This window comes from Momordica charantia (genome assembly GCF_013281855.1).
Source record: "Momordica charantia cultivar OHB3-1 chromosome 3 unlocalized genomic scaffold, Mcharantia_2.0 BLBB01000003.1, whole genome shotgun sequence".
NCBI lineage: Eukaryota > Viridiplantae > Streptophyta > Magnoliopsida > Cucurbitales > Cucurbitaceae > Momordica > Momordica charantia.
Window position 1 is genome coordinate 1,415,673 of NW_028275161.1, and position 16,758 is coordinate 1,432,430.

General features: G+C 32.2%; 2 protein-coding genes across 2 annotated transcripts; one reads left to right on the forward strand and one right to left on the reverse strand.

The window, feature by feature from the left end:
• Positions 1 to 1,816: 1,816 nt before the first annotated feature.
• OTP81 (Tetratricopeptide repeat (TPR)-like superfamily protein) lies at positions 1,817 to 4,347 on the reverse strand. Its single transcript, XM_022295182.2, has one exon. It carries the CDS (start codon positions 4,149 to 4,151, stop codon positions 1,941 to 1,943), a length of 2,211 nt encoding a protein of 736 aa, XP_022150874.1. The 5' UTR covers positions 4,152 to 4,347; the 3' UTR covers positions 1,817 to 1,940.
• Positions 4,348 to 7,693: 3,346 nt separating this feature from the next.
• LOC111018938 (large ribosomal subunit protein uL10z) lies at positions 7,694 to 10,446 on the forward strand. Its single transcript, XM_022295204.2, has 5 exons — positions 7,694 to 8,052; positions 8,150 to 8,218; positions 9,070 to 9,168; positions 9,261 to 9,653; positions 9,960 to 10,446. The coding sequence occupies exons 1-5, from the start codon at positions 7,795 to 7,797 to the stop codon at positions 10,110 to 10,112; spliced, it is 972 nt and encodes a 323-aa protein (XP_022150896.1). The 5' UTR covers positions 7,694 to 7,794; the 3' UTR covers positions 10,113 to 10,446.
• Positions 10,447 to 16,758: the final 6,312 nt, after the last annotated feature.

Below are 16,758 nucleotides of genomic sequence, written 5' to 3' on the forward strand. Positions count from 1 at the left end.
AGAATATGCTCTCGAGTATAGCAGTTTTCCAGAACAGAATATCAATTTTCGAACTTTTCACCTAGAAGCAAATTGAATCAGAAGATATGAAAGAAGACAAAGTTGTAGATAAGACGGAGATCTACAAACTTATAGAAGGCAACAAGACGAAAAGAACAATGGAAATGACACTTTTTTTATATTTTAGATACGTGGACAGAATGTAACTAGATGAACAATAAGAACAAAAATTTCAAAACAAAGAACAAGAAGAGCAATACGAAAACGGAAACATATATCCGATCTAGAGCCTAGTTCTCTGATACCAAATGATAAGAAAACATAGCCAATTGGATCTAAGAACCCTTATGGTTATGCAAACCCCTACATCACAAATGCTAAAACCCTCAAATCAAGATGATGTCAACCCAAGGAAGAAGTTAGAACGGATTTACCTTGATGATCAATATCAAGAGTAGAGAAAACTTGTTTCAAAACTCAAGATTCGAATCACTCCACAAGTTTGCTTGATCAAGACTACTCGAATGATTCTAGCATGCAATTCTAAAACACAAGAAATGCAAAGGAAAAGCTCATGGCTCAATAAGCTTAAATTTCATTATCTCAAAACTCAAATCTCAAATCTGTTTTTCCAAGGGAACAAAGCTCCAAAACAACCGTTTAAGTAACCTAAAAGAATTGTAAAGGTTGTAACTCCCTACTACATCAATACCATAACCACCATTAACTCAAATGTAACTTAAAACACATAAATGAAATGTTTAAAACTGAAAATACAATTAAACATGCTTTAAATCCGAGAATGAAACTCCTCCACCATAAAACCAAGAAGTTGTAACCCTCCAAGAGTGAATGAACTGGATTTTGAACTACTTTGAAGTCTTGTTCATTTAATGCATCTTGAGTTCAACTTAGACTTCCATTAATGCAACTTGAGTTTGTAGTAAATGAAGTTGGATTTGTTCTCGACTTTATTCAATGCAACTTGAGGTTGCCATAAATGACACTAGAGTGCATTTAGTGCGAAAGAATGATATTCAGAAAGAATGGAAAAGATTTGAGAATAGAACCGTTTCGGATTCTTCGAGACGGGGATTCTCCGAGATGGGGGTTTAGGGTTTTACTTGGGATGGGAGTCCCACGAAATGTCCGAGACGAAGGACGGGAGGGAGGGAATGGATTTTTTTAAAACAGGGGTACAATGGTAATTTCACTATGTCATATTTTGAGAGGGGTCATAATTAATAGAATATGGAGACACAAATTAGAGTTTTTCAAAATGGAGTCATTTATCCAGTTTCAGTTATTGAAGAGGTCACAAATTCAAATTACCCAACTTAAAAGTGTCATATTTGCATAAAGAAATACAGATTTTGAAACTGGAAGTTCTACAACTTTCCTAAGTAGTAATAATGTAATTCTATCCGTTTTTTGATAATTGTGCTTTCGAATTTGGTTTATTTTGGTCTATGTATTTTTAATATCCATTTTAATTTTTATATTTTTTATAAGTAATCATTTTAGTCCTTATTTGGAATATTTTAACACAAATTTTATACACAATAGAAACTCTTTATTACAAATCTATAGCTACAATTCAAAAAGTTTAGTGTCATACTAAAATTATGATAAAAAGAAAAAGAATAGATCAAAATAGTCACTTTTTAAAAGTATTGGACCAAAACAAACGTTTTGAAAGTATATGAATTAAAATAAACAAAAGTTAGAAAGTACAGAAATCAAAATAAATATTTTGAAATTACAAGAGCCGAACCAAAGCCAAAAATATGATGAGTAAAATAGTATTTAAACCCTATTTAATATTGCAGAAATAGTTATAAAAATCTTCTAATATTACTTATTTAACAGGGATTATTTTTTCCTTGAATACTCAGTTTAGGCAATATCAATGAGAACATAGAAGCCATTCTTTTGCTGCTTTACCAATAATCCATACATGAGCAATGCCCGTCTCTAAAATGATGGAATCGATACCGATCTCGCAATAATATATCTCTACCGTAAACTCTAGATACGAGCTTGGCAACTTCGTGGCAGTCTCCGCAAACCCGAAGATTTTTCACAACTCGAATTGGTTGAGATGGCGCCAAACTGATGAGTCCAAAAGCAATTGCTAACTTCTCGCTGTGAAGGCTTAAGGCCTGTTCCTTGAGGTCGTCTTCTTCGACGAGCTGGAGAAGATGGGACTTGTTTGGTTCATATCCAACTGATTTTAGTTTTGCTGCAATCTCGTCCAGTTTCGAGTAGATTTTGCTGGATAACGGGTGGGAGTTATCGCCAACTAGGAACTCATGGACACTGCCATTGACTTCAACTGAACTACAACCTGGTTCCTTTTTCAAGTCAGAGTCTCTCATCAGATTCCTCAACTCAGAAACCTTATCCCATCTTTCTGTTTTGGCATAAATGTTAGATAGAAGTACAATAGCGCCATGATTTCTAGGCTCCAACTTGAGCAAACGGTCACAAGCCAGTTCTGCAAGCTCGACATTCATATGGAGCCTACAGGCACCAAGCAGAGCACCCCAAACCGAGGCGCTTGGTGTTACAGGCATTTCGTTGATCAACTCCATAGCTTCTCCAAGAAGCCCAGCACGGCCGAGAATATCAACCATGCAAGCATAGTGCTTTGTTCCAGGCACAACCCCGTAAACTGGCTCCATTTCATGAAAAAACACCCGCCCCGCATCGACTAATCCAGCATGGCTGCAGGCACATAGTATATTCGTAAACGTCACACTGTTCGGGCTCACCTTAGCTTCCTGCATTTTGAAAAACAAATCAATTGCTGCCTTCCCACGCCCGTGCATTCCCAAGCCAGCAATCATGGCGCTCCAAACATACACATCTCTCTCCTCCACTGAATGAAACACCTCAAGAGCTTTCTCTAAATCACCACACTTAGCATACATGTCTACGAGAGAAGTAATCAGATGGCAGTTCAGATCTATCCCTTCCCTTTTCATATACACATGAATCCACCCACCCAAATCAATTGCCCCCAACTGAGCACAAGCTGACAGAGTACTAACCAGAGTGACTTCATCAGGTTTTGCAATTTTTCTGAGCTGCAACTCATTGAAAGTGGCAAGAGCCTCCTTGGGCTTACCATTTTGTTCATAAGCAGATATGAGGACGTTCCAAGCAGCAATTTCCTTCACAGGCATTGTGTCAAACACTTGCCGAGCAGCATCGAAATCGCCCATTTTTGCATACCCATCAAGCATGGTGGTCCATGAGAAGACATCTCTTTCAGGCATTTCATCAAACAGCTTTTGCGCATCATCGATGCTTCCACATTTTGTATACATGTCAAGCGTGGCGTTAATCAGAGTTAAATCCACTCTAATTTCTTTCCTTTCAATGTACTCACAAACCCACCTCCCAAACTCCAAATCCAACTTCTTCGCACAAGCGGACAAAACACCCACCATTGTGACAGAGTTGGGTTTCACGTTCTCCCCCTCCATTTTCAGAAACAAGTCCAATGCATCCTCTGGACAGTTCCCCTGAGTAAAAGCCGAGATCATCGAATTCCAAGACACCACATCTTTACTAGCAATACTCGCAAACAGTCGCTCAGCCATGTTCAAATCCCCACATACCCCATAGAATCGCACAAGCGAGTTAAGAATATACACATCCATACCCAACGACATTTTAATCGCCATTCCATGAACAGCTTTTCCGACCCTCGAAGCCTTGAGCTCCGAAGCGGCCTTAATCACAAAAGGGAAAGTGAAATTGTTGGGCAAATCATCACACCTATCAAGCAACTCAAGAAACAATACGAAACTCTGAAAGGGGTCGGAGCTGGAAGCATAAGCTCGAATAAGAGTGTTCCAAGTGTAGAGATTTGGTTGGGGAATTTGGTCGAACAGGTCGTGGGCATACTGGAGAGTGGAGAAGGATGAGAGAGCGGAGGCCGCGAAGAGCTTGCTGGCGGAGAAGGGGTCGAAGAAGAGGCCGGTGCGGAGCATATGGGCGTGAACTTGCTTCAACTCCTTGGCACTTGAGCATCGATCGATTACAGAGAGAATTTGATGGTTTTGGAAAGGAAGATTATTGCTTGTGACTGGGAAATTCGGAAGAGAAATCGCTGGAGCGCCAAAACCTGCCATAGCGCACATAACATTGACGCCTAGTTTCGGTTCCCCGCCACTATAATTGGTTACTCTCTTCCGGTGAGATGTGGTTCAGGACCACCGAGCAGAAGCTGGTGGACATTTGACGCCCGACAGAGAGGAGGATACACGGATGAACTGGTACTAGAGGGATTGGATAAGAAAAGATTCAAAGTATTGATAGTCATTATTATTTTCTTGACAAGCATGTGAGTAAAGATGGAACATGTTGAAATGAATCGTGTTAATATGTAAGTATAGTTTTTACTTTCTAAGTAGTTCAGATAAAAAATCGGACCGTTCATTTTGGTATGCTCTCAAAACTTCCTTAGTCTAACTCTTGTTAATTTGAATTGTTACACTCATTTTAGTTTCTATAATTTCAAAGAACGGCTCATTTAATCTTTGATTGCAATAGAAACTCTTTTAATATAATATTTCAATAAATTTAATGACTAAATTGTTATGAAATGACTATAATAGTCCCTTCTTAGAAGTATAAACACTAAAACGGACGTTTTAAAAGAACTAAAAACTCTCAGTCAAAGGTCCAAAACGAAAATAGTATTTCAATATACATAAATGTGGGGAGATTGCAACTTCAACTTAACCAAAAGTAACTTTTGTTTTATCTATTTGATTATATCCAGATTATCACGGAAATCTGAAAGTATACTCGAATTGCATTTACAGTGTTATTTTAACAAACCTTGAAAGTTTGAATTTTCTAATGTGATTTGGGCTTAGCTTTAGTTTTAGTTTCAATTTGCTCTTACGGTTCTAACTTCTAACAAAACTAAGTTATAGTTTTAATCATTTTCAGTTTGGTCCAAAAATTAAATTAAACCTAAAAAATTGTCAATCATATGTTTTTTCATACGGAGTTTCAAATTTCGAGCGACAAGTTGACATGTCGTTTGATATGTCGACGTATTGAGCACCTTGACGTCGACACGGGAGGAGATTGTCGTTTTTCCTCCAATGTCGACGAAATGTCGAGGAAATGTCGTTTTTTTTTTGTTTTTACTTATAATCTATAAATTGATTTTTTTTAAATAATTTGATTATATACTCCCTAGGAGTGTTGATTCATATTTCGGTTAAATAATTTGAAAATATATATATAGTTTGTTTCGGTGAGATAACGTAGGAATTGATTTTTTCCCACCAAAAATACCACTTTTTTTTGTTTTCAACAATTTTTACTGTTCATTAGCGTTACAAAAACCCCACATTCTAGTAGCGTTTTTTTCCATCTTTTTATCTCTTATAAAAAGGCAAACCTCCTAGCAAATAAGTAAATAATTCAAATCTTTTCAAAAATAAATTAAGGAGGTTTCCATTCAAATTTGTATATAATAAATTTTATTTTTCAAATTTTATACCTATTTCACCTATCTTGTTTAGTTACTGAACTAAATATTAGATTTTATTAGAAAAATTATTGATATAACATAATCAATCAATAATAATTTTAATTTACTAATTCAAATAATTTACATCTAAGTATATACATGATTTTGTTATGACGTTATCATCGTAACGACATTTTCATAAGTATATTATTGATATATTAAGATATGATTATCAAAATTGAACAATTATGAGCTAATTAAGCTACAATTAAAGTTTTATTTACTAATTCAAAAAATCTGCATCAATATCCACAATTTCCATATTTTTTCTCGAAATATCCATCGACATCAACATGTCCATCGACATATCCGTAGACTTTAATTTACTAATTCAAATATCTTATGTTCTAGTTTACAATATATTTTAACTACTTTAATTTTGGTTTCGATATTTTTAAAAGATTTATTATTGTCTCTATCTTATTATTAAAATTCATCCATCAGCTTTGTGTGATTAGTGAGAAACATTAAAATTCTAATATGATCACATTGTAGATATATGCATCTGAAACTTACATCAAGAGAAGAAATAAATATAAGTTATAGTCTGAGCAATGTACATGTTAGGTGTTTAATGTGACAAATTATTTATGGTATGTTAAAATCATCCCCTCAATGATATATTTTTTTTAACCCGAGGTTAAATTGAATTTATTTCGATCTAAATTCGTAACAAGTAAGTCCAGAAAAATTAAATTTGTCAATCTAAGCTTAGTTCAACTAGTTGAACCATCTATGTTCGACTAAAAAGTTAAGTTTGAATCCTCGAACCACATATTGTTGTTGTATTAAAAGACAAATAAATAAATAATGAAAAGTTAAAATTTAGAGATTTTATATTGAATAGAAGATATATTTTTTTTAAAATTCTTTAAACCCAACAATTGTATAGAATTTTAATCTTAATCAAATGTCTGTAAATCTAGCATAATTGATATATATTAAAAAAAAGGTATAATTGATATATAATATTTGAAATTTAATATAAAAATAGGTACATCCAAGAAGCTCAAAAGTAGAATACACATTAATTCAAGAGCATATCACTAGCTCGATCATAAATATTTACTCGAGATCAGTAATTGAGATCTCCACCCCCACATTTATTGTACTACAAAATAATTATTGTAAATTAGCATCCAAAATCTAAGTAAATCATAAATTAAAAATATATCATTATTGTGATTTGTCATTAGAAACAATCAATAATGATGATTTTTTTAATACTATATTTGAAATTATTTTTAATAAAATTAAGTATATATAAACATTTTTAGAAAAATAAACTATTTACTCAAATTTACCTAATAATTTGGGTTATATCTAATAAGTTTTTAAATTACCTAATTTGTTTCTAATAATTACTTACAATGTTACACTGATAAGAGTTCAATTTAGTCTTTATAATTTGAAGTTTGTTTCAATTTAATATTACGTTTTAAAAGTTTTAATTTAATTATTATGGCTTAAACTTTAGGAACATGACTAATTTGAATCCACTAAAAAATCAACCTATTTCTTTATTTTTTTTATTCCACCATGATCCAAAATGCAACCATAGTTAACAAAATAAAAACAATACAAACTCCATGTAAAAAAAATGTATTAATATAATAATAATAATAGATATTATAGAGACCAAAATTAAAATATAATATAAATCAGAGAAGCTAAATTGAAAATATTGACAAAAATTATAATTTAACAACAAAGGGACTCGACTGACAACATTATCATCTATTTTATATCACAGGAATCAAAATAATAAAATCATAATTCTTGTTGTTTCGATTTTATGTGCTTTTAAATAAATAAATAATTGCATGGAAAAGAAATTTTGGGATGAAAATTTGTCTATAAATATAAGTGTTGTTTTTTTTTTAATTGATATTATTTATACATTAGGATGGGAGATGTCTCTAAAATTAGAATCCCACAAAAAAAAAGTTTAAAAATACTAAAAAGAAATATAAAAAAATTTGGAACGATTCCAAGGCAATGATTATGCATTATGCCCCACATTTTCCCGATCGTTTTCTCGGGATCCAAACAAAGTGGGCCCCAAGCGGGCCCGCGAAAAATGAACGCGATCCAGCCCCGAAATCGAACCCCATAAATCCATGCAACGATCGCTTCCTCTTTCTCCAATCTCTCGTTAGGGTTTCTTCTTCCGGAAAATTTTCTCAGTTTTCTCTCCCAATATTTGAAATCTTGAAATCTTGAAATCTCCCACCATGGTTCTCAAGCCCACCAGAGCTCAGAAGAAGTCCCAGTACGACCAGAAACTCTGCCGACTCCTCGGCGAGTACTCTCAGGTCCTCATCGTCGGCGCCGATAATGTCGGCTCCAACCAGCTCCAGAACATCCGCCAGGGCCTCCGCGGCGATTCCATCGTCCTCATGGGCAAGAACACCATGATGAAGCGCTCCATCAGAATACACTCTGAGAAGACCGGCAACACCGCCGTCATGAGCCTCGTTCCCCATCTTGTGGTACGGATTCCCCCCTTTTCCCCCATCTTCTAACTCGATTTTCGCTTCATTACGCTTGCTTGTTGTTGATCCATCAAGATTTTTTCGATCTGTTTAGGGAAACGTGGGTTTGATCTTCACGAAAGGCGATCTCAAGGAAGTGAAGGAAGAGGTCGCCAAGTACAAGGTATGTCCGTTGTTGTTTGGTCTCTTTTGGTTCAATTTTGTTATTGCCTTGTACTTTTATTGGGGCTTGTGCTATGATTTCCATGTCGGGTTTCGATCGTACATTGCCTAGGGCTAAATTGGTAATTTCATTGTTGTCATGATGATATGAGTTATCAATGTAATTCATTGCAGGGTAGTTCATGATCGCATATTTATGGTTGTTTGTTGAAAAGAAGAATGATAGAAAGAAATTGCTCATTGAAAAGTAAACATATTTGCACGAATGGTAATCTAAAAGATTAGAATTAAATTGTGTATCATATTCTGTAATCAAATGAATGGCTATCCCTTGTTGGGTTGATTTTTTTTTTTTTTTTTTTTTTGTGACTTTGGTCTTGGTTTAGTATGTTAACATGGAAAAATTGAAAAATACTTCCCTGCACATTGGTTTTTTTTTTTTTTTTTTGAAGTTTTTCTTTATCTACTTATCTATTGAATACACTGAAATAGGCCAATAAGAATAAGCCATATTAGAGAAGTAATTTTCTTACTTATTTTATCTATTTGGTTTTCTTGGCTCTGATTGATAACCATTTAGTTTTTAGTTTTCTACTTTTGAAAAATTTACTTCTTTCCTCACAATTTCTTTGGTATGTGCAACTTTTTGACAAGGTAGATAGGAAAACAAAAAAATATATTGGTGGAAGTAGTGGTGGCAACAAAATAGTTATTAAACAGAACCTTGAAATATTTAACTTTTAGATGGTTTTTGATATTCTGAGGCAAAGATCCAAACTGACCAACTTTGCACCCCATATCATTTATTTGTCTGTACAATTTTTATACATGAATATGCATTTATGGAAACAGGTGGGAGCCCCAGCTCGTGTTGGACTTGTTGCACCAATAGATGTGATTGTTCCTCCAGGAAACACCGGACTCGATCCTTCCCAGACTTCTTTCTTTCAGGTTTCCTACAATTCATTCACTTCCATTTTATACCCTTTTAACTTGGAAAAGGACCTCAAACTGAATAAAAGTTCAATGATCTGTAATTTCAGGTGCTTAACATTCCAACCAAGATTAACAAAGGCACAGTGGAAATCATCACTCCTGTGGAGCTAATCAAGAAAGGAGACAAAGTCGGCTCGTCCGAGGCCGCGCTGCTCTCTAAGCTTGGGATAAGGCCTTTCTCTTACGGTCTCCTTGTTCTCTCTGTCTATGACAATGGCTCTGTTTTCAGCCCGGAAGTGCTTGATCTTACAGAAGATGATCTTCTTGAGAAATTCCTCACTGGGGTTTCCATGGTTGCCTCGGTCTCTCTTGCTTTGTCTTTCCCAACTCTTGCGGCTGCTCCCCACATGCTTATCAATGCCTACAAGAATGCTCTCGCTGTTGCTGTTGCTACCGAATATTCATTCCCACAGGCTGAAGAAGTCAAAGAATTCTTGAAGGTTCGTATGCCTCCAGTTTTTTATGATCACCTCTTCTCCAGTTATATCAATTATGTCATTATCACCTCAACTTTAGTCTTCAAACTTTGTCAAGCCATACATTTAGTCCCCTATGATAGGAGTGTTGATCCAAAAAATCTGAATTTTATATGTCTGATTTATAGTATTATGCCATATTTTGGGAGATCAAAACTAAGGTTTGGAAAGTTCAGTGTATTTAAATCTTTGCATTAATGTAACACGTGAAAAACAGTTGTATTTTGAAATGGTATGTGACTGATTTATGGCATGATCCAAAAATGGTAGGATCCAAGCAAATTTGCAGCTGTAGCAGCTCCTGCTGCAGCGGCGGAGTCTGGAGGTGCCGCCCCAGCAGCCGCTGCCCCCGCTGCAAAGGAAGAGAAGGAAGAACCAGCAGAGGAGTCGGACGAGGATATGATCATGGGACTGTTCGATTGAGCTCGATCGACGGATTAACAGTTAAGAAGAATTTTCCAATCTATCTAGTGTTTTTATTTTGTTGTTTATATGCTGTTTAAGATCTTTGGAGTTGGTTTGGTGCTTTTGGTCTGTTGAAGTTGAAGATGAACCATACATTTTTCCAAAAATGGTGGTCGAGTTAGTTGCATTCATGTTCTTTGTTTTTGTTGCAGTGCACTATTTCCTACTTTTTAGCACAAGAATTTCCGCTACTGAATGATTCCATCTTAAAAACATGTGCTGTGCTCACCCTGTCTTCTGTCTTTTACATCCTACCGAACCTGTTTATTTAAAGCTCTCCTTTTTCTTCCTCTTCTCTGAGTTCATTATTTATTATCTATGGGCTGCATTCAATTATCCTGTACATGAATTTGAATTTAGGTGGAATTTTATTTTCATCCCGACATAGGAGGGGATGGCAAAGTTTCCTTTGACACCCCTCCAAATTTGGGAACTTGAAACCTAAAGTTGAGGTTACAACAGCCGATGTAAAGTAAATAGTAAAGGGTTTGGAGGGAATGGATTCAAACCATAGTAGCTCTTTTGTAGGATTTAATATTCTACGGTTCAGACACTTGTGGATATAAAAAAACTTCAAGGTTGGATGGGACAGAAGGTTCCTCGGGACCCGTGAGGTTTGGGTTCATTTGATTAGAAATTTGGAAAAAATTATAAAATTCCATTTGAAATCGAGAACTCTTTAATTATCAAGGATGTCTTATTATTCTTAAAAAACAGATCCTAAAGTTTAAATTCTATACTTCAATACAAATTTGTTCTAAAATGTAAATATCAGAAAAATGGTTGGTAACTAGATTCTTATATATATAATAATAGATAATTAATAAATGCGTACAAGTTTTAAATGTTGATGTTGATGGAAATGTTGAAGTTTCAATTTCATGAAAATGTCGATGTTGATGATATTTTTGGAAAAGTTTAAAAAATTTAAAAATCGTAAAAATATTTTAAATTAGTAAATAAATTGTAAAAAATATTTAAATATTTTTATATTTCTAAATTAGTTAAAATGATTGATACAAATATGATGTATTATTAGTATTATAGGTGGTAGTTTGTTGATATTTTTTGTATTTTGTAGATTCTTTTGTACTGTAATAATGAACATGTCGATTTACTTTCGTATCGACGTTGAAGCCATGGATTGTCCATGTAAATGGCGACCTATAATGATTTAAATAGGCTTGGATATATTCATGGAAATGTCGACCTAATTGGATGAGCCCATGTTCCTTTATTTCCTTTTTCCATCTCCATATTTTTATAAAGTAGACATATCTAAAAAAAATTAAATGCTAAACAGGAAATTTTCGCCACAGGATTTCTACCCTCAAACGAAAATTTTACTTTCTAATTTTTTTTTCCTATAATATAATCTATCTACAAGAAAATAAAAAAAACTAATTTATTATCTCTATATATCTATATTCATTTAAGATAATTAGGTGTTGAGCAAGCCTCTTCCTTCCTTGTCTCTATTTTTCCGTTTTTATTTTTTCGGCTCTAATTTAGACTTTTGGTTTATTTGGATAGAAAACTTTTTATTTAACTCACATTAAAGTTTAAAATCGAATAAATAATTAAATTAAAATATGTTCTTTAAACCAAATTAGAAAACTGCTCACGAATCAACCAATATATTAAAAAATCTCATGAAAATAATCAGTAAAAAATAAAATTTCCATAAATAAAGATTCAATTGTTGCTATAAATCATATAAAATCTAATAATTTGGGAAAAAAAAATAAGTGAACCTTGAAAGGGAAAAATACAAGATTAAGGAATTGGATTCTTTTTCCAAAGATTCTTTTAATTTCTAAAGAGAAATATAGCAGACAAAAAAACATAAAAGTGAGGGTTATTTATTTATTTTGTGTGTGTGAAGAATAAGGTGAGGCATTCTTGAACCATGTGAAGCCTCAAGAAATCTCAATAATTGTTTGTTGCTGTCTTCTTTTTCTTTTTTGTCCCCTATTTATTCCATTATAATTGAAACATTTATTACTAAAAATGAGATTTTATTCTAATTTTATATATTTGGAATTCCAAAAGAACCCTTTTATAAGATGCTAATATGAATATATTAGGAAAGGAGTGTCTCCACCAGTCCCCAAAAAAAAAAAAAATAAATTGAAACATATCTAATTTAAATTTTCACAATTAATAAACTCATCAACTCTAACTAATCAAATAGACCTGATCGGTAAAATTTAGTCCATAAACTTCAAACATTGCGTCAGTGTAATCTTTTAATTTTACGAACATGATTATAGTTGAGTATCCATTCTTTATCCTCAATTTTTAGAGAGTTTTAATTTATATTTCTAAATTTTCAGTTATGCTTTAATTTATTTCTACCATTAATGGGTATGTTAGTGTTTGGTTAATGATATTAATGTGACAAATAAAAATATAATTTTATTTATAGAAGAAATTGAAATTTTTTAAATAGATAAATACTAATAAAAAGAACTAAACTTATAATTCATTTTTTTAGAATTGATATTCATATAAGCGGACAAAAAAAAGCCTAAAAATTAAAAGTTATTGAATGATTTTGATTTATATTTATTTAAACCCACCACTTGCATTTCCAAAGGGCAAATGCGTTTGGATATTTTATTTAATTTTGTTATAAGGTTCCCTTTGATTTTTCTTGGTGTCACATCTTTGTTCAACTATTACAAATTTCTTTTAATGATAAATAATAATTTTTGTAAAGTTTTTATTTAAAATGTGACCCTAGATGTGACTCAAGAGCTAATTTAATTTGGTTTGGTTCCATATGATTTGTTTTTAACTGTTGCCCAACCATACATGTTAGATTTTTTTTTTCTAATTTCTTTTTTTTTTTTTGGAGCCCTACATGTTAATTGGAAAAAAAAATTCTTGAATTCTATTTGATAATAACCTTTTTCTTTTAGTTATAGAAAAATGCTTGTTTTTGTAACTATTTTGAATTTCTTGTTTTCTAAAATTTTAAATCAAAAATGAAAATAAAAGAGTTGTTTTCGAAAACTCTACTCTCAAACAACCCCTAATTTATATTGACTTCGACTTTGAGAAACTCTTCCTTAAGAAACATTACTGAATACTCGTTGTCGAGTTGGGTCGTGTTCGAGAGGGAGAGAGCGACTATAAGAAATGTTAGTGAATACTCTTGTCCCGGTTGTCGAGTAAGATTGGCTTCTAGAAGTCTTTGTCACCCCCCTTCATTTTCTCCTCTTCTTTTCCCTCAATTCCTATTGGTCAATGTAATCTCACTATACTTCCAATCTCATTTGTTTGCTTCTCCATGATTTCTTTCACATTCTATTATATTACTAATAAATATATTTCTATTTTTAAAAAAATAATAATACACAAATGAACACTCAATTGCATTGATATAGTGTTTTACATAAAATAATTAGTTTAGTTTGGTACATATAATTTTAATGCTTTTAAATCCTCTTTTATTAATATCCTTATTTCGGTATATGTGGGTATTTATACTTTATTGTTCATTACAAGTTTTATATTCTCACGTTTGTATTTATTTCTTTTAACATTTAATTCCATTCTAAAAATGGTTAATTCATTATGCTAAAAAAAATGGTTAATTCATATTAAGTTAATAATTAAATATCTAGAAGTAAAATATATGTGTTTGTTCTAAAAGTTTTGTGCACGAAAATTTAAATTACCTTAATTATGTATAAAATGTTAAACTAGTACCAATCAATCACTTATTGATAATTTATTAATTTAAATTATATTTGTTGAGAGTGAAAGTCGAGCAGGTAATGTGTCGGATTCGGTGGATGACAACTGGTCATGGAAACCATAGGTTGTACAGAACATGCAATCGAGGGAGGACGTGGCATGAGCACCTGTAGCGTAGTACAGGAGGTGCGGCGCACCCTTCAAGCGATAATCTTGCAGGATAGAGTGGCAAGTGGGGGTATTACCACCACAACCCTAGAATGTCCCCTAACCGACTGTTAGAATCTAGTACAATATCGAATCTTACTGTGCTGCGTACAGATTTTCCTCCCCGATCAGCTATGAGCACCTATAAGACGGAAGGAACCACCACGACCACAGGATAAATAAAAAATCTGTCGCTAGACTCTAAAAATGCTCTACGCTTTCTTTCTTCTCCGATTACTAACTTTGACTGTTGGAGAATACTAGCCAGAGCACCCAACTAGTGTCGAGAATCGTTATTACAAGCTCATTTATCCAACAAACACCGGTGATATGAAGGACACGCTCCAAATTTCTGCATCAACAATATTATATAAAATCGATTAATTAATTATATAGTTCATGTCTCTCTTCCCACTGCTCTTCGTCTTCTAAGAATAATTTTTCTCTCTAAGTGGAAAAATTAATTGAATGGTTAGTTGATACTTTTATAGGGTATTTACTTAACTATACAATTTTACATCAATATTTACAAAAATATATCACTTTTCCACTCATATAATTTTGTCTTTTAAAATATTTAATCTCTGTAAATATAGATTTACATTGTCTCAATGCACAAAATAGAATTAATATGTAGTTAAAAAAGTCACAAAATATAGCATAAGTTTGACTGAGTGTGTTTTACGTTACGACGGAGTTTACCTATTTTGTTATATATTTGAAAATACATATTCATTTTATGCTATTTAAAAATGCATATTTATTTTATGTTATTTTTGTAAATACTTCTAAATTTATGTTTGACTCATGTCTTTTAGTTTAGACTTACCCCTTAGATCTTTGAGTTGGGTAGAAAAGCAAACTCCCTCTATTTATAAGCCGGAGGACTTAACAAGTCAACTCGAGTTATTAGGACTAAATGCTCTCATTTCAAAATGGAAAAAAAAATCATTTGAACCAGAGCGTTACGAATGAATAGTTGGACCACAATAATAGAAATGAATATGCATTAAAAACGTCAAACTCCAACTAAAAGAAATCTAAGTCGTCGAAATTCTATTGTATATAACTTCTTTCACTACTATTCTCAAATGATCATATTAGATCTTTCGTGACAATTCAAACGTAACCAGTATTCGAAATACTTATTTATGGTTGAAATGTAATGGAGAAAAGGCTCACTCTTTGCATCTTGGCCCCATCTAGCAAAGAATTTTGGATTGGACAATTTTGACCTTTAGCCACCAAAAAATGTCACATTCTTATTTTTCAAATTTCTTGTAGTTTTTGAGAATAATGGAGCATTAAATCAGGTTCTATGTTAAATCAAAAAGCTCAATTTTAATATCTTTTTCTTTTTCTTTCTTACTAATTATTCTTTAGCATTTATTTGTCATTTTCCTTTAACAACTCTACCTTTTGGCATTCTCCAACTTTTCCAAAGTGAAAAAGTATTTAACCACTTGATTTAAAATATATCTCATTTTGTATTAAAATAAATATTATCTTATCCTAAGTTATATTATAGCCACTTGTCTAATCACGTAATATATTTTATATGGTACATATTTATGCGTAGAATTGTACCAACTTGGTAAATATATAATTGTTCAAATTAAAATTTTATAAACTTGTAAAAAAAATTTGTGTCATGGTTGAAATTGTAACTTGACATAATTGATAATTTAAAGTTAATTTATATAATATCGATTATTTTTTTTTAATAATGGTTCAAATCTTGATCGAAAATCAAGTTCAATCATCAATCTTTTTTATGAACTTGACTACGATAAGAAGATTTTTAATGTCTGGGAAATTTAATCACTATTTTTAATAAACATATAGAGATTTTTTTTTTTTTTTTTTTGAGAATATATAGAGACATTTTTTAAATCACCGTTTTCAATTTCAATTTCAAATTGAAATTCTAAAAGTTGAAAAGCATTTATTTTCACAACCAATTTTTTTAAATTCTTTTGGTGATTAGAATGAAAATTTTATTAATTAGTCTATTTAGTACATAAATAAACTTTTTTTACATATAAAATAACATGTTACTTGAATTTTTAAAATATTTGTAATTATTGACTGCAATTTTGAATTTTTTGAAACAGTTTAAAATATGTTTAAATATTATTTTTATTCATGTACTTCTGAATTTGGTTCATTTTCGTTTTTCTGTATTTTTAAATGTATATTTTGATAATTTTTTCATTTTATTTCATACTCTTTCAAAACGTCCATTTAAGTTCTTATACTTGAATTTTTTAAACCTGCAATTTTGAATTTATTGAAACAGTTTAAAATATGTTTAAATATTATTTTTTTTCATATACTTCTGATTTTGGTTCATTTTCATTTTTTCTGTATTTTTAAAATGTCTATTTTGATATTTTTGTTCATTTGTTCAAGAATACCCACAAGACCTTCTCTGGGATGAACTCGAAAAACAAGAAAGAAACAAAAGGGAGGAAGAGGAGCGCGATCTCACGACCTCGAGACAATTTCGCACCACAGAGCGGACCCTAGAGGAGTTCGACCACAGGGTCAAAATGAGAAAAGAGAGACCACAAGTAGAACACTAGAAGCACCAAAGCTAGCCTATCTAGTAAGCGTGCAAATGTAGAGAATTTCATACTTGAGAACATTCAATATGAAGGAGAAAAAAGGATTTATCTCCCTATGAAAATGC

Coding starts and splice junctions, on each gene's coding strand:
- LOC111018938 (XM_022295204.2), top strand. CDS start 7,795: ATGGTTCTCAAGCCCACCAGAGCTCAGAAGAAGTCCCAGTACGACCAG. Junction 8,053..8,149: donor GCCTCGTTCCCCATCTTGTG/GTACGGATTCCC, acceptor CGATCTGTTTAG/GGAAACGTGGGTTTGATCTT. Junction 9,654..9,959: donor AAGTCAAAGAATTCTTGAAG/GTTCGTATGCCT, acceptor CAAAAATGGTAG/GATCCAAGCAAATTTGCAGC.
- OTP81 (XM_022295182.2), bottom strand. CDS start 4,151: ATGTGCGCTATGGCAGGTTTTGGCGCTCCAGCGATTTCTCTTCCGAAT.